The sequence below is a fragment of the Amphiura filiformis genome, chromosome 14, assembly GCF_039555335.1.
Source record: "Amphiura filiformis chromosome 14, Afil_fr2py, whole genome shotgun sequence".
In the NCBI taxonomy this organism is placed as follows: Eukaryota; Metazoa; Echinodermata; class Ophiuroidea; order Amphilepidida; family Amphiuridae; genus Amphiura; species Amphiura filiformis.
The window spans coordinates 29,713,888-29,741,833 of NC_092641.1; the positions used below are offsets into that span (position 1 = coordinate 29,713,888).

The window sequence follows — 27,946 nt, forward strand, 5'->3', positions numbered from 1 at the left end:
TTAATCCGTCATTGTGGCCATGTTTACCATACCAACCACCCTGTCATCCTCGCAAACTTCCTTTGTAGCCACTTCTTTGTCTGGTAGGTCCATCCGTTTAGCGTGTCGAGTTATGACTTGAAGAACACTAAGAAAACAATAAAAGTTATGAATTAAAGACTAGTATTAAAATCAATAATGGTACAGATCTTGCTTATTTTTCGGGTACAGGGCGTTAGTCCGACACGCCGCTAGTCCGACACGCCGCTAGTCCGACAACAGAAATTCCCTATACTTAGAGGTGCGTCAGTCCGAAAATGAAAAGCACGGCGCTAGTCCGAAAAAAAGCATGCGCTAGTCCGAAATTTAATTATGAAAACCACGCCGCTAGTCCGACAAAAATTCGGACTAGCGGCGTGGTTTACATAATTTTATAAACACGCCGCTAGTCCGAATCTGAAAAGCACTTTTTCAGTCCGACACGCCGCTAGTCCGAATCTGAAATACACTGCGCTAGTCCGAATCTGGAAAATACTCCTTCAGTCCGACACTGCGCTAGTCCGAATCTGAAAAACACGGCTCTAGTCCGAAACTGAAAACCAAAGCGCTAGTCCGAAACTGAAAAGCAATGCGCTAGTCAGAAATTGAAAACGACTGCGCTAGTCCGAATCTGTGAAACACTGCGCTAGTCCGAATATTCGGACCAGCGCAGTGTTTCACAGATTCGACCAGCGCAGTGGTTTTCAATTTCGACTAGCGCAGTGTTTCACAAATTAGGACTAGCGCAGTGGTTTTCAATTTCGGACTAGCGCCGTGCTATTTAGACTTAAGCATATATGATTAACTGTCTCTAAGCTTCAGTTTAATGCAGGTATTTGCATGCTTTTTTAATGTATTTATTACTTAATTCGTTTTTATCTTTTAGGGTGGACAAACTATGGCACAAGTCAAGGTAGCACGAGTTACCATGTTTTTGCAAGCTAATGTAAAACTATGAGGGGCAAATCTTTTTAACGTATATCAAAATATATATACTTTAAGATAAGGGGGGGGGGGGTGGGTGGGTGTCGAGAAATAAATTTTGCTGGTATATCATGACCGGATTTACCCTTTGCTGGCCCCTGCGCAACATGATTGTCACCCATCTTCAGTGACGTACCGTGGCCGCTCCTACCCCGGGGTAGTCCGAGGTGCTCTGACGATAACACTCCGATCGCCAGGCAATCTACGTTAGTGTAGTAGGCCAGTGGGACAACGCAACCGCTACGTGAACGAGCTAACCCCGGGGGGGCTGAAGGAAATTCAGTTTAGCCGCCCTTCCTCAACAGCCCGAAAAGGTTGACCTAATTTTTTTTTTCGGTGGAATTGAAAAAGTGAAGAACAAAAAAAAGCAACACATTTTGATGTATAGTACCATTTTTTTTAAATATTTCAATTTTTTTCCGCCTTTTTTCTTTACTAATTCTTTTTGCCGCCCTTCTTCTTCCACCGCCTCTTCGTTTTGGCCGCCCCTGCTTTTACCCCGGGGCTGGCGCCCCAAAGCCCCCCCCAAACAAATACGCGCATGCATCTTCGGATAGAAGACTTCCCTCCCCACACACTGTAATCCAAGCTGTCCTCAGAACTCCTTCACCAGAAAAACGCACACAATTTTGATACAAATGTGCGAAAATGTGCTATTTCAGTGCTAAAATCAAAGAGGGATGTACCGGAGTCACCGAGCCAGTGGGCAAAGTTCCCTAATCATCCCACTCATCTGCTACTAAAAGAACATTACTGGGACAAATGCGCAAGTGCAATTTCGATGCTAAAATGAACACAATTGTCCTATATAATAATAATCTTTCTTTATTGAGGTAATTCCACTTCAGTGTCAAGCACTGCTTTCCAAGCAGGCCCTCATACAATTATAAAATACTGTAATACATATTGATACATAGTAAATTTACATCTTACACATGGTAAATCAATAACATAATAAATAGTATTGAACTCATATGGCAAAGATTATACAAAATACAAGCTAAAGCTAAAATGTCCTTATAAAAAGTACAATTTATAAGGGAATAGAAATCCCAAATTATTTAGCAGAAGTATTTGTTCGCGCTTTAAATTGGTACAAAGACATATTATTTAATTCTTTGCGGATTTGAGGTGCAATTTCATTCCAAGTATTAACAGCTCTGGCATGGAATGTACGCTTGCCTGAATTTGAATTACATTTTGGTACAACAAGAGTATTTGATGAATGATTCCTGGTAATATGCATATGACTATCATGAACAAATTCAAATTTAGATGATAGATAAGATGGACCCAGGTTTCTTAAACACTTAAAAACTAAAATAAGAAGTTGATTATTCCATCTATCATTTAGTTTTATCCACTGTGTGCACTCATTAAGTTACTTATTGGTGTTCTAATATCAGCAGATAAAATTGTCCTAAATGAACACAATTGAGGACAATTGTGTCCTAAAATCGTGCCAGATAAAAAAATGCATAGGCCTTTTACAACTACCTTTGGTTAATTTAGTCCCGATATTTTGATCCAGCTCACGAGTTTTATACTTATTCCAGGCATCATATTATGATTTAGATAATAGAAAGGATGGAATTATAACTCATTTTTCAAATTCGTGATCGTGTTTAAGTTTGAGATGAAAAAAAGAAGGATTTTTTTTCAACGGGGCGTCTCGCAGATACTCACAGAATGGGTTTGCCGAGATAAATGTGCACGAAGCGCGTGGCAATTTGGCACTTTAATACTAAATAGCTCTAAATGAGCTTAAATGTTCCAAAATTGACTGCATTTTGGGTCTAAAATAGACCAAAAGGAAGATGCAAATCGTAAATTTTGTCACAACATTTCTGTCGATTGAGCAGGGTAGGGGACTGACTTGCCACCCTGCCCTATGGTCAGTGGCGTAGATTTCTTTTTAACTTTGGGGGACTGGGGTTGGAAAGTATAGTGAAGCACCTAATGATGACAAAATCAATTTATGGTACAAATGCGCGCAAACTAAACCAAATTGGTGACGTATGGTACAAAAGTGGAATAAATTCGGAAATTGGAACTTCTTTAATTCTGTACTTGGATTAAATATACTTGGGACGATCAATAAGTTCCCAAAACTATGGTGTATATCGCTCATGTATGACTTTGATGACTGTTACTTACGATAAATACAAGTTTGTACTTTTGTCTTTCAAAACAAATATGCATTAGCGATTTTGAATACTTGATTATGTAATGACATTAGCATAAACACAATGGCGTATGGACTGATTTATGGTTAAAAGTAGTCAAGAAAATCTCACGCCAAATTAGAGGTATTGTTACATAATTCAAAATATTTCGAGAATAAAAGTATGGAATCTGGCGCGATTTTACAACTTTGTAGACCTATAACATAGGCTTGATGCTATACTATTTTTAGACCTATACCATTTGTATTAACAATAAAGGAATCATGTTGAATATCTTCGATTTTGAGCAGGGTTTTTTCACCTGTTGTTCTTTACATAATAAGAGATAGCAAGATTAATCGAAGATCTTTCTATATGCTGGCTGCTCCGATTAAAGAATAAAATTTGTTCATCATAACAACCACCTTGGTAAACGATCCCAAACGCTCTTGTAACATATATTAAATGCGCCCTCTGTTGTTGTATCTATGTCAGTTTTGAAACCAACAATACACACATTTACAAATAGCACATTTGAGATAAGGTGAATATATTTTTGCTATCTTCACACTTTGGGGATCTGCCCAGAGGTGAACTACAGAAGTGAAAATCTAATCACGTCCCTAATAATCGTCTTCTTGAAAATCTATCTTGTGTTTGTGAGCTGCGAGTGGGCTTTGAAGCGCATGATCGAGGGACGGTCAATAAGTTTGTTGAACAAAGTACAAATTACTTGAATTAACACCCGCTAAATTCTTTGCATCTCACTTTACTTTTTAGCATGATCATTGCATAACTTAATGAACCTGTCATAGAAATGACTTGTTCGCCTTCTTGGCGCAATTCAAAAGGAGTAAGTTTGGACAACTCAAAAATACAGGGTGTCCCAGAAAAAATTACCGAGTGAATAAAATTGAACGTAAGTCGAGAAATAGACATCAGAATCAAAAAATTCAAAATGTATAGCATAGCCTATTTTGTTGTGCATCACATACAAAAATTTTATTGGATTCTGTTGACTGGTTCCGAAGAAATGAACGATTGCATAATGTGTGCATCATTGCAGTTCATTCCAAGTTTAATCAACAGGCCCTTTTTCATTCTCGCTCACCGCTTCCTAAAGTGTGTGTATCTCATTAAATTTAGTCCACATTATCTATTAAAATCCGACGGTGTTATGTCATTCATGCTTTCACTGAAGATGAATAACATTTTGTCCGAGAAAACGTTGATTTCTGCAATTGGTAGCTCTCCAACTTTAATTCTTTAGGTTGTGCGAATATACTTTACAAAGAACATTTGAGCAAAGAACATGAAGAATGACAATGATCAAGTGTTTACAGCTTTACGTGTGATTTTTGATACCACGCAACATTAATGTTGAAGTTTTAAAAGATTTAAACTTTCCATTACAATTTCTTGGAAATATTCCGAAAACATTAATGTGTGTGAGAATTTTTAAGCCAGCCGGAATTCTTTATGTAGTAATTCTTTATGCAACATTTATATCAACATTAACGAAAAAAGATATTTACAAATACCGAGCATCATGTTACATGAAGCTTTTATTTTCAATATCGGGCAGGTTTTCAAATTTGAACAAAACCTAATTAAATGTTTTGCAAGAAACAGGTTGTTTAAAAATAACGAAAATGATTTCATAGAACAAAATATGAAGCCCATTGACAGTTTAACCACTAGCGCGCATTGTGACGTGTTGAATGATCTTTCAGTCAAACTTGGAATGAAGTGAATTGACGCATGCGTTATGTAATCGCTCATTTCTTCGCGATCAGTCAACCGATTCCAGTAAAATTGGCGTATAAGATGCAGCATAAGATGGGCTTCACGCTGATGTTTAGATTTATGGATTCTGATGTCTAATTGTCGACTTACGTCCAAATTCATTTGCCCGGTAATTTTTTTCTGGGACACCCTGTAGTGTAAAAGTTGTCAAAACAAAATTCATTTTAGTTATCCGAACTTAAAAAATGCTGAAAAAGCTCAAAAGTTCCGTCAACTAATCAACTTTGTTGGCATTACTTAAAAGTTGATGTAAGTCGTTGCGTCAACTTTTTAAGTAATGCCAACTTCTGAATTCAAGTTCAGGGAACTTAGAAAAAGAAACAAGGTTCAAAGAACCAATAAGTTGAGATATTGTAACTCAACATGTAAGTTGATGTAACTCCTTCATATTAAGTTACTGGTACTTATTGTTTTGAGTTATTCCAATTTGGTACTTTGTTACTTTTCTGCACAATTAGCAGTATTCAAATGATTATTTTTGTAATCAGTGGAAAATTTTGTATACTATCTTAGTTTCATTTTCTGAGTTGTAACAACTCAATAAAGTAAGTGCAAATGAGTGCGACCAACATAATGATATCGAGTCAGCGTTACTCAAAATTGTACGCGTTGGCATTACCCGGAAAGTTGACGCAACGACTTACATCAACTTACTGAGTAATGCCAACAAACAATTTCTATGAGTGTACCCTTGAGAACTTGAGAACTTTCTGCCAGTAAACTGAGAGTTTGCTGATTGTTCCATAAGCAAATCTGCACTGTAAAGGCTCACCAACATCAACAATGATCACAATAAATAAAAAAATTAAGGGTAATGCATTATCCTTTACACTCAAATAATGTATCCGAGGCAGTAAATAAGGCGACGAAAAAGGAAAACCCTGTTCTACGGGCAGTGCCGCCGACAAGGTAGGATAACCGGGTGCGTTACCCCCGGGGCCCGGGGTCATAGGGGGCCCGTAAGAAGTGAAGAAAACATACTTTACTATGGGGCAGTAAAAGCAAAGAAAAGGGACCTCACGGCCCGTAAAAGGTAATGAAAAAATACCTTGTAATTAAAGCATATTTTCTTTGCTTTTTCTATACGGGCCAACAAAGGTCTCTTTTCTTGTTATTAGGCCTAAGGTATCTAGCTCTTCTTTGCTTTTTACGGGCCCTCCGAAGTCTCTTTTTTTCTTTTTATGGGTCCATTAAGGTATCTTTCTTTGCTTATTAAGTTTTTTACATACTCACTAAGGTCTCTTTCCTTACCTTTACGGGCCTATGGTATCTTTTCTTTGCTCTTCACGGGCCCACTTCCATAGTGTCTCTTTTCTTTGCCTTTACGGATCCATTATAAGGTGTGTTTTCTTTGCTCTTTTACGGCCCATAAAAAGCAAACAAAAGTAGCGGGCCCGTAAAAACAAAGAAAGGAGACGTGCATTTAAGAAAAACCAAGGTATCCTTTGAAGCACACACTCTAATAAGTAAGTTTCACTTGAATTTACTGTTTGCTTTTGCCAAAATGATCATCCTTGATATAATGAAATCTTCGAGAAATCGGAGGAGTGCAGCAGCTTAATCGTGGGAACACAAAATACAACTTTTCGCGCGCTTCGCGTGCATTGTGCCCTATTATTTGATCATTTACCTTAAAATGGGCAATTTTCCAGCGCTTCGCACGGAGTTTGTTTCAATAAGTTCAATATGGAAGCAAAAGTCGCTAATTCGAATTGCAAATTTTCACGCGCTTCGCACGTATTTGACCAGGTCAACGGTTCATACTTGGATCATTTTAGCTTCAAATTGGCTTAAAATTAGCAAATTTTTGTTTGCACTTTGCGTGGAAGTTATTAAGGGAGCAAAATGAAACTTTCAAATTGCAAATTTGTGCGCGCTTAACTCGCATTTGTGTCCTTCAATGTTCATACTTGATTATCACGATTATTGGCAGCTAAACATGCTTCTTTCGCTCCGCTTCAACATATGTTCAAGGATTTTACACCAACCTCCCTCCCCATGTCACAAAGAAATTTACACCAACCCACACGTTCAAATTGCAAATTCTTTACAGATGGTAAAAAAAGCCCGACCGACCCAACTTCAAAGGTCCCGTAGTTTTCGTCGCCTGATTTGGCGCACAGCCGAACCCATTATTTATACGTATAATGCTGCACCATTTATTTCTATTCTATTAACACAAAATTGTGCGATTTAAAGAGAAAATATCACGTTTTGCCCAAATATTTGAAGCAAATAATATACTGCATCGCGCTTGGGGACATTCGGTGAGCGCAAAATGTACACCATATGGGGTCATTAGGTGAGAGACGGACCGTTTGGATCTAAATGGGGGGGGGCATTGGGTGAGAATAAATTATGACCTTTTTAAAATGGGGTCTTTGGATGAGAGCCAAATGAAGCCTCGGACATTGAATTTCTAGTTCTAAATGGCTTTGTTATATCCAAAGAAGTAACAAAATCAGTGATAAATGACTTGTTAATGTTCAAATGGAAATCTTTGGGTGACAGATCGAAAGGAAAAATATGGGGCCTTTGAGTGACAGAGCATGTTCTCATAAAAATATGGGGTCCTTGGGTTACAGCCCTACATACGCGTCACCTCCAAATTGGGAGTTCCCCTTGGTCCTTAAGAAGTCGAGAAACCAAAATACTCTCAAACAAACTGAGGACTAGTATAGTACATGTGAACTACTTCATGAGGTCATTTTTGAGGTCCCCACTTTTATAAGGTCTTTTTTTCTCTCTCTCTCTCCCTTGCCAAACCGTAGAAGTGGGGACATGACCAAAATTCGGGTCCCCAGAACACGCTAACCATACGTCCTAGCATTATTTTGATGCCACTAGTCGATAGAGCGGCCCCTATTTCTGTTTGACAAACATATTTCTGTTTGAGCGGCCCCTATTTCTGCCCACATAATTAATTCTGTGCATACGCCACTCTTACCCCCGATATATGTTTCCTTAAAAAGTGAGACACCAACAGGGGCTATTTTAACGTGCCTCCTGGCACGTTTGTGCAGTGAGATTAAAAAACTGTGCAGTGACAATTAAAAATCCGTGCTTAAAATATTCATATGCCATCAGAGATTTTATACTATGAGATATTAAGACACTCTTTACAAACTGCCTATACCATGCTATACCGCAGTTGAAGACAGGCAATTTGCAAGCGTCGTCGCCGGCCAAATCTTACTACGATCGTGTAATGAGAAGAGACCATAGAGTCCTACATAGAGGTCTGAGGAAGAGAGGGTCCGAATTCTAATTTATTAATTTATTAATTTATCGGAAAATCACATTTTGTACCGCTCACAAAACAAAGAGTATAAGTCCGCCCACCGCTGTCAATCATTAATAAAACAAGCTCTGGCAATGACGTAATCTTAATTATAAATGCGGAAATCACAATTGTACATGTACTGTCTGCTGTACTCCTGTCTTCCAACAAGTTCCGGAGTGTCGCGGTCCTGATGCCATTCGAAAAACTCATTTTTTTGCTATAGCCCTTATCATATGATCACTTTCAGGTGAAAAATGCGCGCTGCGCGCACTTAACACTTCATCACCCCTTTTCTCATGTTTCTTGAAATACTGAGACAAAATCAGGGTTTTTGCCTTTCCTCAATAGGGGATCTAAGGCGGATCACTTGACCACTCTCGTTTGAGCTCGCAACATTGATCATGCCAGTCAGTAAAAATAGTCTTTATACCTAAATAAGTGAACAAAGCGTCTGAATGCAGTTTTATTTGTGGGGGATTCAATTTCAGGGTTAATTTTAAATGAAAGTGGGAGATTTTGTGTACTCATTTTGTCGGTGATTTTTTTTCTATGTTGTGTTGATTCAAGTACAAGGGCTTGAATCAAGGCTACCATTTCTCCGTGAGCATGTCGTGAATTTATTGTGAAATCGAATTTTAAACTTCTCTCTTCGCCTCCATTGTGAAAATCTTATTCTGTTATGATATGTTGATGCTGATAGATTCAAATCATTCTTCATCAAATTTCTAAATTAACCATTTTTATATATCAGTGTGTTCTTTGTGTATGTGGAGGGGGTGTATGGGAGTTTACTCCCCCATGAAAAATGCATTCCCTAACACCCTATATTGTAGGGCTATTTTACCTTAATTTTGGGCTAAATTAGATTGAAATAATTGAAAAAATTATCACAATAGCACAGGACCAAAATGATGCCTAACAGGGTTTTTTCCCCACAGACAACTGACCATAATATGCCACTGAACATGTAAAATACTTGGATCCCCAAAAGAACTTTTACGTGACCGCATTGTGGATTTATGTGTAATATGCCTAACTGTTTCACTGTAGTGTATTTATTATAGGCTATTTGTAGGTTTATTATGTTAAATTTGGTGTCAAAATAATTGAACGAGTTTTCTCAATGCAAAGATAATGTGTTTTCAGTAGGTAGAACCAGAATCTGCCGGTTACCAAGAAAGCAATGTTGAGCAAATTGTGTAATTGAGGGGGATTTTTAATTTGAAAGTGCTTTCATAAAGTTATAAAATATCTTGCTTATATTGTTCGACTGGTTCCAAGGAATAAAATGGGGAAATGGCCACGTTTCTCTAGGATACCTAATTAATGAGGTATAGGTCAAAGGATACAATGAAATTGTCAAGGGTCAAAAATAATGGTCCATATCAAATAAAAATAAAAATCAATTTATTCGTCATCTAATTCTAGAAACATATTGGCGTAGATCCCGGTGGATTACCAATATAGCAACTACCAATAGGGGGATGGTCCATACAATCATCCTATACCCATGGGCGTCAATCCCGGGGGGGGACAGGGAAACGTGTGCCACCCTCTCCGCCCACCTTTCGGCAATATGACCCATTTTTTGTTTTTTCAGCCACTTTTTTAAAAAACTATTTTGTCCGGTTGTCCCCCCACATTTCAAGCCGGATTGGCGCTAATTATCCCACCCTATGTTGGCACCTGTATGGGGGTTTCTGACCAAATTAATCTCATATTTGTCTATTTTAACCTAAAAGGTGCAGCGTCTTATTTTGTCGCCAAAAAGTCCAGGATTCACTACACTTTAAGAATTCTTTTACAACCCCATCCCCTCCCATGTCCTAAATAAATATACGCCACTGTTCAACAACCTTACATTATATAGTTATTAGGTGAGGTTTGATACAGATTATAACTAGTAGAGTAGTTTGTATCTGATACGGACCCGGACTTGTAACTCCTTTACTTTAAAGATATAGGGCCCTCAAAATGCAACTTCGTCCATCCAGGACCAACTTTGGGGGGGTCAGAACTCCCAAAGTAAAAATTATTTTACTGTCCATTTTTTGGCCAGTCAGAGCCCTTTGGTAGGATATTACTCTTATCCAATATTTAGCCTATTAGAATACTTTTAGCTGAGATATTACCCATGCAAAACCCCAATTTGTACATTTTGACCCCCCTGAAAACCAATGTCAGACATTTTGATCGACCATCAACTTCAGGTATGTTGAAAATATGTCCTTGGACAACATTTCTGAGAGATATTGGCTTGGGGTCTCGATGGCTTCAACACATCAGTTAGGTTTGCATTCTCCATAGAGTTGTACGTAAGTCATTATACATGCGAAATCAAAAAGGACTTACAAGTTTTCTGATGCCAGATTTGAGTTCTACACAAAGAAGTACCCCAGGATACATACTTTTCAAAGTTGTAAAGGGTTCCCTTTATACATTTATGGACCTCCAAACGTTGTCTTTCGCGTTGCGACACATTTTTTACGCTGACCCCCCTAAATTTCCAATTGATGCCACGGGAAAACGAAATGGAGTATGAAGCTCAAATTTTCAGGATTTTTCTTTCTCATCAATATCTATCACCACACAGAAAAAGAAAAAAATTGAAGAGGTGCTGCGGTGCACATCCCTGGAGTTGACATGGAATGGGTCTTTTATATAAACTAAATTTTCAATTCAGATACCATTTTCGAGTGTTCAAAAGTACACAGCATAAAATTGCGGTTGATTTACACAATACAAATATCAATTGTGTTAAACCTAAAGACCAATTCAGTGATCCCATCAGCGCATGTGTAAAAAAATAAAATTTTTATAAATTGCTTAAAAGTGAATGATAAGTCATTTGGTATTTTTGAAATGACAAATTTGGCAAAAAACGATAAAAAACAGCAGTACTGACGAAGTTGAAGCCCCATTTAAATACATGTAGCTAATTTAGATACCGTCAGTATCTTACAGATTCGTTAAATACACAGCTTGCGGCTGAACCACTCGCAGGCTATGTTAGCACATCTATGACAATGACAAAGATACCAAAAATCTGAATTTTAATGATTTTTGCGATCGTCCGGATGAGCAAATCACTGAATGGGCCTTTAACAGTGCGAGTATCGAGCCAAGTAACTTTTTTTCATGTCCGCTGCGCCGGTCCCGTCACCAACATTACTAACATCGTTTGCGACTGGGTGTTGAGACTAGTGGATGTCCCTGAATTATGATACTGTCACGTGACTCGGCCGTCAAGGGTACATAACACAAAATAGCTATTTTTAGGTCTTAAAAAGTATTTTGTTATCTTTTTCACTATATTTTGAATTAATTTAAAGAAATTTTGGTTTATTTCCTTTTATACAGGATGTCGATTTCAAACACAAGCATGATAGCCGACAATTGCCATTCGTCATTTTGATGCACATGAACGCATAATGGTTGCTGATTTGCCATTTTCATGAAGATATTAATTGATGTTAAGAGTAAACGTTTTTTGAACATCGTTTACAAGTGCAGAACTTCAAAATTGAAACATTCTCAGTACGTGCAGAATATTTAAAAAAAAGACGAGAAATGTCAATTACCGTTCAGTTATGTTCTATGCCGTTTTGTCCAAAAAGCAAACGAATGGTTATTTGAAATTAAATATTAATATAAATTAAACTTTGAATGTTATAACAATTTACAATACTGAACAGTGGTATAAATAAATAAAGCAAACTAGGAACTTAAAAATAACTTAAATCTAATTATTTTTATGCAATTTTATTAAAATTGAAGGTCCAAACTTGAAAAAAATTAGTTAAAAAAGAACAATGAAATTGAAAGGTTTCAAACTTGTATCAAAATCGGAACTTTTATTAGCTCCAAAAATCAGAAATCTGCTCTTGTATGCATTGTATGAATTTAACTCTGTGTGGTGTGTGGCTCAATCAATTCATTCAGTCATTCATTCATCTTTATTTCATTCAAATATAAAATATAACAGCACAACAATTAAACACATACACTGAATGAGGAGGTTCTCGGAAGGCCGGATGGCCTGTATTAAGAACCCCTGTCCTAACAACAACAAAAAGTTTCAAAATAACAACAACAACAAAATATACCGCAAAATGTCAATACACAACCCACCCCCTCATTTACCCTAACAAAAACCCAAAAAAATTACCGTGATAAATTCAATACTACATTAAATATATTACAGATAATACGATACACAATTAAATTACTTTAAGCCGTACAAGGAAATTAGATAAAATACTAAATGTAATTAAGAATAATATTATCTTTCACTTTGGTTTTGAAATGCTTGATCGTCTTTATATTCTTTATAATTATGTTTCTCAAGTGAATTCCACTTAATTGGGCCCGCTGTTTTTAAGGTTTTATGAGCGAAATTCGTTTTAGATTTAGGAACCTGGTAATCTTCATTATTTCTCGTGTGGTACTTGTGCAGAGTACTCTGCCTTACAAAATACTTTTGAAATGCTTCTGGAAGTTGATTTGTAAAATGTTTATACATAAAAGTACTTAATTCGAGATCATAGGTATCGTAGACATTAAGTACTTATAGTTCTGAAAGAGAGGAGCGGAATGACTTAGGTAATGACTATTTGATACAATTCGAAGTGCCCTCTTTTGCAGCTTGAAAAGTTTATCTAAGTATGTTTTACAAGTGCTGCCCATGCTATAATACCGTAATTAACATAAGGAAGTATCAGTGTACAATATAATGAATATAGAATATGCTCAGGTACGAAATGTTTAATTTTGTTAATGATTCCTATACCCTTAGACATGTTTTTTGCAATGTTATCGATATGATTTTTCCATGTCAGGTTCTCGTCAATAGTTACTCCAAGAAATTTTGTATTTTTAACTCTTTCCAAATTCGTGTTATCCAATTCTATAGATACAATGAGATAGTGCAAGCTTCAATTATCTTGGATTATGACTCTTTTCATTAAATGGAATGGAAGATATCTCTAGAGGTGAATTTTATTAATTCAGTTTATTTTTGATCCAGCGCCTGATCATGCTGATGGTGCGTTTACATTTCCATGTGATTTCGTCTGTACAAATGTAATTATTGACCTCGAGATGATGCTGTGCCCCCCCCCCTCCCCAACAAAAAAGAAATCATGCGTACTGGCCTGGTTTCATATATCTTGTCTGTTGTTAAAGCCATAATGTATGATTTCCTTCACAGCGACGCCCTCAATTTTACTCGGATTTCCACTTTGTGCACACTGCAAAAACAAGTGTTTTTATTTAAACACCATATTGTGTTTATTAGAGCAACACTTAATAAACACATAATTCATGTTAATGGTTCTAACACTAATGTTAATGGTTCTAACACTAATGTTCATAAATTAACACTTGGTGTTATATTACAAACACTAATGTTTTATAGTTATAATGCCCAGTGGTGTACTAAAATACCACGTAAAAGACTATATCCTGAAGTGCTTTAATAACAATAAAATTTAACTTTTTAGATTAAAACCGGGGAGACCCGGTTTTATTCAGAGTTCACCGATCGAGTGCTTGCTAACATGTCCCGTGGATGTCACGTCAGCTTATATGTACATACGTCGAGCGCGATGCTCCGTGCAGTATTACATGTAGTACATGCAAATTTTGTAGGCGCTGGAATGAAATCTCAATTTTCTTCGTATACCTCATTTGTTTGGCTTGAAATTAAAAGGGGATAATGTGATCAGTGAAAACAAACATTTAAATAGGAATCTATTCTTTATGCTTATTATTACTTTAAATCTTGTTTGAAACAAATACCATGTGTTTGTTGGTTTTCTCCAAGTAAAATGTACTGTAAGCCAGTGATTTGTATATGTTTTGAGACTAGTAAAAAAAAAATCTTAGTCCGAATTTGAAAAGCACTTCGCTAGTCCGAATCTGAAAAGCACTTCGCTAGTCCGAATTTAAAAAACACTGCGCTAGTCCGAATCTGAGAACACTGCGCTAGTCCGAATTTCGGACCAGCGCAGTGTTTTTCAGTTTCGGACTAGCGCAGTGTTTTTCATATTCGGACTAGCGGAGTTTCGGACTGAAAAAGTGTTTTTCAGATTCGGACTAGCGGTGTGTCGGACTAGCGCATTGCATTTCACATTCGGACTAGCGGCGTGTCGGACTGGCAGAGTGTATTTTAAATTCGGACTAGCGGAGTGTCGGACTAAAAAAGTGTTTTTCAGATTCGGACTAGCGGCGTGTCGGACTAGCGGCGTGTCGGACTGAGCGGTGCACCCCTATTTTTCAACAATTCTTCCCGATTCTTTTAATAATTCTCAAAGGAGTTCTAACCCTGCGCATGAATTGATCTGTTTCCCGGTTTGCCAGCTAAGGGCAGTATATGACCCAGATGGAGAATTGGTTACATCAGATGACCTTGGTTAGTCCAGCTTTCCAGAAAATGACCTTCACCTATACAAATGGTTTATCAAATGCTTAAGGTTCAAAATTACTCCTGGTCACCCTACCACTTACTATCTGTTAATATTTCAAATCAATCTCTGGTATAATGTTCAAAATAATTGATATCCATATGCTATCATTATATTTCTATTTTCCCAACTATTCCAATGATATTTCCAACCCAGGACAATATGCAAGAGGTGTTATAATACTGGTTTCTATACTGTGTCTCGTCTCAAGTTAAGACTAACGCCATGTTGGATTTGTAGTGGCAGATTCAACCCACGCGCGCTAGCCTAATCTCGCGGGGCGTATGCACACGCGTAGACGGGTGATTTGTATGTACGATGGTGAAACAGTCCCATGTACCACTGATTTGTGTCTGTCACTACAAAATCCAACATGGCGTTACACTCAACTTGAGACGAGACACAGTATAGTTTGCAATTATTTATACGTATCTAGATAATTTTGACATAAAACACATTGGAAAAATCTTGTAATTTAGTTTGCTGCCTTGTCACTTCATGAAGCTTTCAGTATTTTAATTAATAACATCGACAGGAACAATCTATCAGTTACAAGGCAAAAAGTGGCTCATTGACACTAGGACAAACAAATCTGTGATCGGGTGAAAAATCCGTGTAAAATCTGTAATCCAAGACGGATTTTTCACCGATTTTTAACCAGTATTATTTTTACAACTAGCCCGATACATTTTACAGACAAATGTCTCCTATTGTGAATTAAACATTTCTAAAGAATATTTGTTGAACTTACGCCGTCAGTATCAAGGGAATGAAGCCTAATGTTCCGTGTATTATGAATACCATATTTGGTTGTGTTTGCACCGTTTTACTGTAAATAGCATTGATAAGCCTGGGTGATATCAGGGAGCCGATACTCTCTATGCTTGCCTTAAAGGCGAAGACCACGCCTGGAAAAGAGAACAGGAGAGCTTGATAAAACCAGCAAACTATAAATGACGACTTTTGTTCACATTATTTTAATGGATGCGTTTTCTAATAAAATACGACTCAAATAACGACTGGTCAGTGCCTGAATTGGGGAAGCTGCAATAGCTGCCATGTGTAGATGAGTACAATATATGTGACGTGTCATGTCAAAAGGAGACACTTTTGGCAGGATAGTAAATGGAGAAATAGCCAAAAAACTGCCCGTGGGTGATTTTTTCACAATTTGGGTTTGTTGCGAATTTGTGATGTTAAATGTTAAAAATATTGTCTGATAGTTTCGGACCGGAATATAACTGGCATCTTGTATTTTTTTAAGACATTTTTCAATATAAATCCTACTCTCAACAGTGTCAATAATATTTTTAAAGGACGATATCTCAATTTCCAATTTTATAATACCACAACTTACCAACTCAATATCTTCACTTAGGAATGTCCTATTTCATTGGGGAAAATGGCATTGTGGAGCAAAATACCTCTATATTTAAGATATGTAAAAACCTCAAAATTGATAACCTGCCCAAAAGTGTCTCCTTTTGACATGACACGTCACATATTGTTTCTAAATTGCCAATATGTTCACAGGGCAGCCATTGCACCTACCTACTTCTGGCACTGAGCAGTCGATGATTTCTGGCCAAAATAGATCAAAACTCAATCCGGGGACTTGTCCCCACACTTTTCTGCAAAACGACCCATTTTAGTTTTTTTCAGCCACTTTTTGACAATTCGGGTTGAATGCCCCCTCCCCACATTTCAAGCCGGATTGGCGCCAATGTTCGGCTGTCAAATTTGACTTGAAATGCGAATGAAATACACAGATTCTATATATTTTCTGTAACCGATAGAGAATGGGGAGAACACGTTCAAATAACATTTCATTACACGTACCATGTTCCTGTTCTGATACTAATTTGGCCATCATCGCAGGGATCAGAGGCCCGCTAATACCACGTAAACATCCCAAAAGCGCCGCTGTGGTAAAAAAGGAAAACAAATGGGTTAACTGATTTATCTGCCAAGAAAAACGAGTCGACCTCAGTGAATCCCAAGCCTATTAAAAGAGCATATTTCGGCAGTAGCCTTGTGCGAAAATCAGGTTACTTCAAAAATAGTACCAATTACTCTGACAGCGTGTGGCCCTCTTATAAATTTAAAATAAGTAATGTAACAATTTAGAGTACTATATAGTGTCCTGTGTATGACTTTAAGCTGCATCCAGGCAGCGTGGGGAGGTTATGTGGGGGTTAGGTTAGCCAGTCCCAAGCTAACGTCTATAAAATGCACACAAAAAGCCGATATTGCCTACAATACAACTGGCGGATCGGTCGGCGCCAAAAAGCCGAGCGGGCCCTTGGGTGGGGTCTCTTGGGAGCAGTCTGTATGGTGGAAATGGCGCTGATCATCAAAGGATCTTACGGCATGGAAGGCATGCAGCAGCACCGACAGTAGGTGTACGTGTAGTAAAGGGCGGTTATACAAAGCGTATGTTCCGGTCATCTGCATCCGTAGCGGGGTGGCGTCCCAACGGATTACTAGCCTATAATTCTCTTGTATATGGATGGTGTATTATAATGAACAAAAAGTTATGGAGTCGGCGATTAGGTCCCCCAGGATTGACCGTGCTCCTAGAGATACTGGGGAAGGATCAATTCCAGACAGGAGCTCCGAGTCACCCAATGACGAGTCATGCTTAAACTCATCTGAGAGGCATGGATCTGATACCTCTCGGGCTACATCTGGCGGAGATCGACGATATCTGAACATTGCAACATGGAATGTCCGTACGATGAACGACTGTGGTAAACTAGATCAAGTTCGCATGGAGGCAGAGCGTTTGAGTTTGGATGTTCTAGGACTGGCAGAAACCAGATGGACTTCATCAGGACAGGTGAATACAAATGGCTGGATGCTCTACTATGTAGGTGATGATAATGTTCACCAAAGAGGTGTGGGATTCCTTGTATCGCCAATATCAGACAGAATTATCATGATTCGTCTCAATGCGAAACCCAAGCCAATAACAATCATCCAGATCTACATGCCAACGACTGAAGCGGACGACGAAGAGATACTTTCAATATATGCTATGCTGCAAAAGGTAGTGGACGAATACCCCAAGAAAGATCGACTGGTGGTGATGGGTGATTTCAACGCTCAAATTGGTGCTGATCGCCATCATATGTCCTGTGGTAGATATGGTGTCGGAGAAGGTAACGACCGTGGACAAACACTGCTTGACTGGCTCAGTGACAACAAATTAGTTGCTGTGAATACCTGTTTCCAACATAGAAGAAATCAGCTGTATACTTGGTGTTCTCCAGGGGGCCTATGGAAGAACCAAATAGATTTCATCGCTATCCGGCTACGTGACAGAAGAGAATGCATAGACAGCAGAGCATTACGCAGTGCTGATTGCGGTACAGACCACCAACTAGTCTGGATGAAGGTGAAGGGTCGCAGTTGGAACACGAAAAAGAGACTGTCGAAGAAAGTGAAACCAAACCTAGCACAGTTGACAGATCCAACCACTGCAGACGCATTTGAAGCCAGTGTCCAAGACCACTTGAAAGACAGGGATGTTTCATGGCCAGTATTAACAGATGCTCTATCTTCAGCAGCAAAATAACATTGTCCGGCTGTAAGAAAAACAGAAAAGCCATGGAGATGATCCAGCAATCCAAGACTTGATTCTCCAGAGACGCCAAGCCAAGCTGAACAACTTCCAAAGCCCAGAATATAGACACCTTTGCAAAGCTGTCAAGACTGCATGCCGTAGAGCAAAACGCAAATGGCTGGACGATGTGAGCGCTGAAGCAGATAAATCATTCAGGTCTGGGAACAGCAAACGCACATACCAGCTGATAAGGCAGATTAGTGGGCGGAAATGTCCTCAGGCAGGCATTGGTATTAAGGACGAGAATGGTGAGATGCTTTATGAGGCTGCTAGTATCAGAGACAGGTGGACAGAGTATGGCACTCAGCTATTTCACTCCGATGCCCCAAGGCTCCCCCAAGATGAACGCCGACCAGAGCTACTAGAACCTGAAATCATGCTAAGTGAAATCAGAACAGCTATAAAGAAACTAAAAGCCGGTAAAGCTGCTGGTCAAGATGGGATATATGGAGAAATGATCAAGGCGGGAGGAGAAACTGTTGTTCAAGCTATGAAAGAAATAATTGATAACATCTGGAAGACAGGAGAGTGGCCCAGTGACTGGACTCAATCATAAATATTCACCTTACCAAAGGTACCTGGCACTCAAGAATGCTCTAAACATCGTACCATCAGTCTGCTATGCCACGCTTCAAAAGTGCTGCTAGAAATTATACGCTGCAGGCTAGCCCACTACATTATGCCGCAGATCGCAGAGGAACAGTTTGGATTTGTTGCTGATAAAGGGACAACTGACGCAATCCTCACTTTACGTAACATTGAGAAAACAGTGAAACGACAAGATCAACAACTGTGGCTGATGTTTGTCGACTACAGTAAGGCCTTCGACACGGTCAATCATGATGTCCTGTGGAAAACTCTCTTGGACTTCGGCACACCAAATCACCTAGTCTGGCTGCTAAAGAGGCTGTACTCAAAAGCGACTGGTGTTATTCGTGTAGCAGATGGCCACACAGACCCATTTCCATTTGAACAAGGAGTTCGGCAGGGCTGTATTATGTCCCCATGCTGTTCAACGCCTGTGGTGAATCGATCATGCGACAGGTGAATGAGTTTGTAGATGAGAGATCAGGCTGCATTGTCGGTGGAAGAGCAATATGGAATATTCGCTATGCAGATGATACCACACTAATAGCATGCACGAAGGAAGAACTTGAGAAGCAAGCAGACGAGTTGGAGAGGTGCAGTCACACCTTTGGTCTCCATATTAACGCAGCCAAAACCCATGTTATGACCCATGGTAGCAAAGAGACAATCTCCCTGGGTGGAAAGCCAATCAAGCAGGTTGAAAGGTTCAAATACCTTGGCTCAATGGTAGGGTGTGATGCAGACTCTACACCGGAGATCAATGCTCGACTAGTAATTGCCAGAGATGCCACCAGCCAAATATTAGGATTATGGAAGGCTAAAGCGATCAGCCTGAAGCTGAAGAAACAAGTGGTGAGATCCCTTGTCTGGAGTATAGCCCTGTATGGTGCAGAAAGTTGGACCCTAAAACAAAGCGATATCAAAAAGATAAAGTCGTTTGAGCTGTGGGTATGGCGCAGAATGCTTCAGGTCAGCTGGAAAGATAGAAAAACCAATGCATGGATCCGTCAGAAAGTGGGCATCACAGAGAAACAAGGTCTGCTCAGTCAGCTGAAGAAAAGAAAGATATCCCTGTATGGTCATTGGAAACGGCGTCCAGATAGCATTGTTCAGATAACGATAGAAGGAGAAGTAGAAAGAAAAGCCAGGCCAGGTCGAAGGAAAACAGGATGGATTGATAACATCAGAATGTGGAATAATGGTGGAATGGCCGTGGCAAGAGAGAAAGCACGCAAGAGAATGCCGACGGTTCTATGAGGACTATGGCAACGCAGCAGCAGCAGCATATAGTACGCATTGTCAATGTCAGGTGCCGCTGTCATGTTTGCTTGGGGTGGTTGAGATGTGGGCAATAACGTGTATTCGGTAGGAATCGTTCTGCCTAAAAGAGGGATTCGGGAAGTGTTAATGGTTGCTTTTTTAGTTATTCTCCAGAGGGATGGGTGTGTTGGGGGGGGGGGAGGCTACTGAACACACATGACCATAATACTAGTTCCCCCTTTTTTGAATCGCGCAGCTTCGAAAGATGCCTGAATAATTGTACCAAATCAGAGCGTTGAAATACTTTTGATAATTTTAGCTCTGAAAGACCCCTAATGACTCATTCCTCACATCTCGCAACATTCAACCAGAAAGCTGAGAAAGGCCATTGATGTTAACGTCGGAAAGACCCACTTTTGTTTATCCCAGAATTCCAGGAGAACATATCCATCAAGAAATTGAAGACGCCCCTCCCCCCAATTCTCGCATATTTTATAGCTGATAAATCCGTCGAATTCTTGACCAGTTTAAAGTAGTATTTTTCAGCAAACACCATACTTAACAGTCAAGTTAATTAACCGTCAACTTACCAATATACAGTCCTAGCGTCGTGTTTGCAATAGCATGAAGATATCCAAAAAGAATACCAAAAAACATGCTGACTTGAAGATTCCAGAGGTCGGAGAGACACAGAGAAAACCCTTTCGAGCCTATTAGAGCAGCTGTAATAATATACGGTAGAGCATAACGTTTGTTAAAACATAGATATTTTGCGATTCGTGTAACGAAGCGAGATCGCTTTAATATTGATGACTCTACACGTACGGAATGAACGCGCAGACACCATACATATAAAGATGCACAAAATGTGTCCGTTTTACAATATGTTAAAGATAGTCAAGGATATTGAACATAAGAAATCATTAGAATAAAAAAACAGCGAGGTGTAAAAATGTGACTTCATTTATACGTGAGGTTCGGCCGTATAAAGAGAAATTGGCAGTTTTGTACTGCAACAGACGGTTCGAAAGATCGTATACATATGGACATCTTATTCTCTTCAACATAACATCTGGGAATAAAAACTACTTGTAGATAGAGAAATAAATATACCCAGATGAGCAGAATATGGGGATGCAAATCTGCTAAGTCTGATTTTTAAGCAAAATAAACTGTGAACAAGACAGGATTTGTCTTTTGCTGGCCCTAAGTACGGCAACATGATTGTCACACCCCTTTGTCGGATCAAACCCCACCACTGTAAACTAATGTTGTTCAATAATTCGAGCTTCAAGTTGCTTGAATACTCTCAAATATTACCTGGACAGTTGTGCGCGCAATGGTTTGCAAGTTTAAAGCTAAATAGGTACAATTGTGGCCTAAAACCAGGCCAAAGAAAGATGTACATTAAAACTTATTCCAACTTCCTCTTCCTCTTTTTTTATTATTTATTTTGTTTTGTCCTTCGAATTACCTAACACCACCCCCACCACCACCACCACCACCACCACCACCACCACCACCACCACCACCACCACCACCACCACCACCACCACCCACCGCTCTACACGTAGATCGTGGCCCCTGGTCCTGGGTCCACTGTGCCCTTGATTTGCATTTATTCATTTGCCGACGTTGTCAAAGGCTTTTAGAGTTAAGAGCGTATTAAAAATATGCAGTTACGACACCCATCGTACTTGTACTTAGAATGTGAACATCCACACAGCACGGGGACGGATGTTTTGTGACAGGCGTGGATTAACATCCGAAATTTTTCTAAATTAACTGGGAGCTACAAATGTATGCATAATGTTATAGACATCCCGTCGTCACAGTTTCAAAACGCCAGAAAAAAATCTGGACCTGCATCAAAGACGAGTATCTAACCATTACGCGATCGGTCTCCCTTTATGTGTCGATATTATTGCACACAAAAAATATAAAAAATAATAAATAAAATAAAATGAACTCCCCAACATCTTACCTAGAGCACCACTAAATGTAACCAAAGTCGTGTAACCGGCAACTAGCACTGACGACCAACAAAATGGCGGTCCCAATCCGTATACCAGGACGATCCGAGAACAGCAGTATTTATCACCTGATTCATAAACTCTATCAAATAGAGAAGTCCCAATCGCCATCTGCGAAGTTGTGTGTTGTTTTTGAATAGAATTATCAGACTTTTGAGTCCAGACATGACACTGGACTCTGATTTCTCCATTTCTGGTTTCGCATTCTTCTCGTTTCTGTCAATAGTTTCGATTAAAAATGTCGGGATGATAATGTACAGGAACGCAAGGCAATACGCAATAAACGTTATCCATAATGCAATACCAAATCCGTAATCTTCGATAAGGTATCCAAAAGCCACCTGGGTCGATCCGATCCCTATTGATGGCATTGTGAAAGCGAATGCGATGCGCAGTAATCGGTTTTCCTTATTTGTAATATCAGAAATGTAGGCAGTACACTGTGCTGCTAATAGCATAGTACCTCCGGTTAATCCTATCAAATGAAATTAAACAGAATGGATATACTCCAGATCAGTTATTACCTGAGTTGGAAACACTACCTTGCAGAAGCGTATAATCCGGGGACGGCGGGAGTGGCAGGTAGAGGGTAGAGAGCCATTAGTATACAGGGCGCTATGGGTTTGGGGTTTATATTCCTACATTATTGCAATTAGTTTACTTTTAAAAACCTGAAATGATAAGCATGTAATTGGTTCCATTTTTTTCTATGCCCCCTGTGGGGGAAAACTTCAAAATAGTCCCATCATGCTGTAATGTATCTGTCATATATGTCTACGGTGCTTAGTTCAGGAATTATACATGCATGTAAGGTCGAATAGGTCCAAAGTAAAAAAAATCATATACAGAGGTCAAAATAAAATAAAAAAAATCCGATTTCATCAAAACTGGTCTCAAATTACTCCCCTTAACATAAGAAATCTCAAACATATGCTCAATTCATAATAATATAAGTGCATTCTTGTATTGGCATACCCCCCTTTAGAGTTCATGCAGCAAAAGTCCACTAGAAATGTGTACAAGCATAACATTTGACCCATAATTTCATCCGATTCTGATATAAGAAATTTCTCATTTTTTTCTCTATTAAAAACATCGGTCGATGTTTTGCCACAAGTTTTAAAAAATAACGGTTAGTTCATGAAAAAGAAGAAGTGAAATTTAGCAAAACGCGACGAGGTTTATTTGCCCGTAAGAGAGCTCTATTGTTCCGCTATTGTATCCGCTATTGTATCCACTATTGTATTCTATTCATAAAAAGCTACTGCAAGAATTGCGGCAATCCCTGATATTGCTGGTGTCTACCGACGGCGTTACTCTTACATTTATAGACTTATTACCGCTTTTTATATCATATTCAGAAATTGCAATTATGAAAACTACAAACTTTGAAAGTGAAATATATTTACCATCGAAAATATATCATACTTAAATTCTATAGAATCAATAGATAGATACCCAACCTAGAAGTGCCCATTTATTTTCTAATTTTTTGAGTGAACACGATAATGCGATTGATTTTCTTACACGTAAAATACGGCCAATTCAGAGAGAATAAGGGCCTACTATAGACATTTTCTTTTTGTTGGCTGGCCGCTGGGCAACATGTTTTTACTAATTATAGATACGTCAAAACGTTTTCCCATGTTGAAAGTGTACAAGCTATATATTTCTACTTGCTTTAGAGAGAGCACAATTGAATGAAGACGATTTCATTTAATATAATTAATAATACCCCATACCTAACAAGAACATAAGAAAATATTGTAAATGCCATAAATATACGCACTCATGCATAGGGAGACAAACATGATAAAGTTAATCTGTTCTTTTCATTCTCGTTCATTAACCTTTGCATGTTTGCATCAATCCTTCTCGGCAATCTAAGGCCATAGGCCTATAGTAATTTAAATCGTGAAACCGTAGAACGATCTGTTGGTTGGCATAGATATTGCATAAAATTGAATCCCATCACACCAATTCAAAGCTACACCCTTTTTTGAAATACTGGTTACCACTGGCTTAAAATGAATTGACAATAACTTGGACATTTTGAGATAAATCCATATCATGGGTAATGTGACGCCGCTCTTTTCATTGGTGACATCCTCAAATCACCACCATGCCACCAAATAATGAAAAGTAATTGAACAATGTGGTGTTGTTCAACGATGTTTTAATATAAAATTATACACTGACGTTTCGTACAAAAGTACAAAGTGAGCAAAATAGAGAATGTCTGCGAGCGCGGAAAACAAAAATGAGAAACGCGATGTTAAAAGGTGCGTACTAGAAATGGCGAGCGAAAGCGGTCGCAGACAAACTCTAGATATTAAATGAAATGCAAAGAAAGAGGAAGAGAGACTGATGAAAATAAAGGAAGAAAGTAAAGAATGAACAAGAAAGAGAAAATAGAAAGAAAGAAAGAAAGAAAGAAAGAAAGAAAGAAAGAAAGAAAGGAGGAAAGGAAGGAAAAAGAAATGAGAAGAAAGAAATAAAGAAAGGAAAAAAAAGGAAATGAAAGAATGAAAGTAGGCCTATGAAAGAAAGAAAGAAAGAAAGATAAGAAAGAAAGAAAGAAAGAAAGAAAGAAAGAAAGAAAGAAAGAAAGAAAGAAAGAAAAAAAAAGAAAGAAAAAGAGAGGAAAAAAAAGAAAGAAAAAGAAAGAAAGAAAGAAAGAAAAAAAAAAAGAAGGAGAGAAAAAAAGGAAGGAAGGAAGAAAGAAAGAATGAAAGAAAGGAAAAAAGCAAGGAAGGAAAATGAAAAGAGAAGAAAGAAATATAGAAAAGAAAAAGAACTAAAAAGGAAAGGAATAATGAAAGTACGCCTATGATAGAAAGAAAGAAAAACAAAAGAAAGGAGGTAAGAAAGAAAGAGAGAAATAAAGAAGGGGAGAAAGAAAGAAAGAAAGAAAGACTGATCTTTATGTTATTACAGTGAGGCCCACATACAAAGTTCAACACAAAGTGAACGATGTTATAGCTTGGAGGGCTAACAAACCAACACCGCCAAATTCGACTGACGTGTGTACAACGTGGGAAGCTATGAAGAAATTGAACACTCGTTGTCTGATCATGCATGTGTTTATGGTTCGGATAACGGTTACTTAGCAGCTCTCGTTCTGCTTGGGTTTATTGAATACACTCTATAATATAGTCATCAATATGTCAACTATTGGGTTCAGCTATTATTTTTTTAAATAATTCTTACCCCATGCAGGTGATTGGGTGGTTACGGGTCGTCAAAACCACTAACCGCGAAATGAGGATATCGAACTAGTTTGCCCCGCAGGGCTAAAAAGAACCACAAACTGCGAAATATGGATATCCAACTAGTTTGCCCCTCGAAGCTTCAAAAAACCACTCATCGCGAAATATGGATATCCAACTAGTTTGCCCCGCAGGGCTACAAAGAACCATTAACCGCGAAATACGGATATCCAACTAGTTCGCCTCGCATGGCTACAAAGAACCCACTTACTGCGCAATATTTTTTTTTACCTCAAAAAAAGAAATAATATCTACCAAAAAACGTTTCAAAACGTAAAAAGGGGCCAAAGTTTAAAAATCTTTCCTGTGTGGCTTTTCACCCTTTTTTAAACTTGGTCCCATTTATGAAAGTTTCTAAAGACCCATATAAAGTCATCTTTAGGCTACTTGTTTGTTTTCTTAGTTGTCAGTGTTCATTTTGTAGAGTAAATGAATTAATGTTCGTGCGTGATTGAAGTTTTTCCGTAAAGACGTTATAATGTATTTTGATTTAAAGCAAAAGTAGCAAATACTCACTTTGTTAAATTCTTCATCGTCTTGTGCGATTGTGCGCCTCATGTACAGATGTAGGGCCTATATGCAAGTTGACAGAGAGTCAATTTGCTAAGTATATATTATACTCTACTACTCTCTATGAACACGCAATATAATAAAATGATTTCGATAATACATAGCCTATGCTTTTGAACAGTCTTAAACCTAATTGTAGAAATTAGGACTCGTTCTTCATGTTATTACTACTTTACTGAATGGGACCAAGTTTAAAAAAGGGTGAAAAGCCACACAGGAAAGATTTTTTAAACTTTGGCCCCTTTTTACGTTTTGAAACGTTTTTTGGTAGATTTGGTTTGCCGAGAGGAGTTATTTAAAGACAAATTTCGATTGAATCGGTGCATTTTGAAAATTTGGCTTCTGTGCATGAGATATTTGACCTTATTAACTCTTTATCTAAGCACCCTAGTGGAATATGACTTTTTTTGTTACCAGTAATGAGAGAAACAATTTGAAGTATATTACATTATGATAGAACAGATATTAACTTTCGGCCCCATTATGACCTTCGACCCCTCGAGGGAAGTATACAGTACATAGAAAAATGGAACCAATTCTAGCTCCACTGAGATGTAAGGATGCCAAAAAATTGGTTCCACTATTTATGAAAACTAGATGCTAACTCACAAATCTCCCAATAACGCCCTGTATTACCTGACCCCAATCGGCTATTGTTGGGCTGGTAAGCTGCATCTACACCAGGATTGCATTTTGGTAAACACCTAGTTTCGTCTTGATTTGGGGGTAAACAAGAGCTCACCAAGATTTGTTTGACCTGACATTATTACTCACCTTCAATAAATTTAGCCACAGCGAGGACCCAAAGTGGTAGCATGAGATAATGTACAAGAAGAAATCCCACCATAAAAACAAGATAGCCGAGTAGAATGAAACCGAGAATTTCTTTTCGGCTTCTTCTATCGCTCCAAACACCCAGAAATGGAGATACAAATATAGAGGGAAGAGTACCACACATAGAGATCACCATCTGCCAATATGATACCTCAGCTTGGACTTCCTGAAGACGCCTGTAATATGGGTCGCTTGTATTTTGCTCCACGCATGTGCCGTTTATCCCTCCATTATCCTCAGGTAACGTTACATTTTGCTCGATGGCTATGGTATACTGTAGAAACTGTGGCAACACCGACGTCACTACACCAAAACCTACTGCCGTTAGTAGAAGTATGGGTTCTACTGTAACGTATCGAGAAGCCGCCCTTTGAAGGTTGGGCGGTGAGCCAGGAGGAGCAGGTTGCAGAAATGTCATGATTTTTCGAGATGGTTTGGATTTGACTTCATCGTTGATATCTTTCTCCGCCATGATGGTTCTGAAATAAGAAATATTTCATATTATTGCAAGAAAATGACTGAACACTCGGATGTGGCAAAAGGGAACACCTATAATAATTGCTGTCATTTTCCTTGGGGTGGAGAGAGGAGGACAGCAAACAAAAGTTAAATTAATTGAATATCGCAATTTTGAGAGGCGTAAAAACGGTATAATTACGTGCATTCTTTACCTAACCACACCCAATAACTGACAAATAGACTTGATGAAATCAATTATATGGACACGGCTGTTTGGTTCTAGCATTATTTTTTTTTAACGAAACACCATTAATTTTGGTTAGGACGACAGCTACAGGGTGTCCCAAAAAAAGAGGCCCCTCATTGCGCCCTCTTTTTCTCCTATTTCTTAAAAGTTGATTATATATATTTTGGTATGTAAAGAAACCTTTAATCGTTGGCGTTAATAAACCAAAACAATTATTTCAATCGGATCACAACTTTTGAAAATATGCCCTTTTGAATAAAAGTACCCGTTTTTCACTCTGTCCACGGATAACAAACAGAGTGGTTGGGATGGCCCATGCTGTGGAGTGGCCTACACGATCA

The 27,946-nt window shown here is 38.5% G+C and overlaps 1 protein-coding gene across 1 annotated transcript; it reads right to left on the bottom strand.

Moving 5' to 3' along the window:
- Positions 1–27,371, bottom strand: LOC140169341 (proton-coupled folate transporter-like). Its single transcript, XM_072192596.1, has 6 exons — positions 26,840–27,371; positions 22,531–22,701; positions 18,074–18,307; positions 16,560–16,643; positions 15,472–15,628; positions 1–127 (listed from the first exon to the last, which is right to left on the bottom strand). The coding sequence occupies exons 1-6, from the start codon at positions 27,369–27,371 to the stop codon at positions 1–3; spliced, it is 1,305 nt and encodes a 434-aa protein (XP_072048697.1).
- Positions 27,372–27,946: the final 575 nt, after the last annotated feature.

Coding starts and splice junctions, on each gene's coding strand:
- LOC140169341 (XM_072192596.1), bottom strand. CDS start 27,371: ATGGCGGAGAAAGATATCAACGATGAAGTCAAATCCAAACCATCTCGA. Junction 18,308..22,530: donor TATCGAAGATTACGGATTTG/GTATTGCATTAT, acceptor TTTTTCTTACAG/CCGGACAATGTTATTTTGCT. Junction 15,629..16,559: donor AGTATCAGAACAGGAACATG/GTACGTGTAATG, acceptor TCTCTTTTCCAG/GCGTGGTCTTCGCCTTTAAG.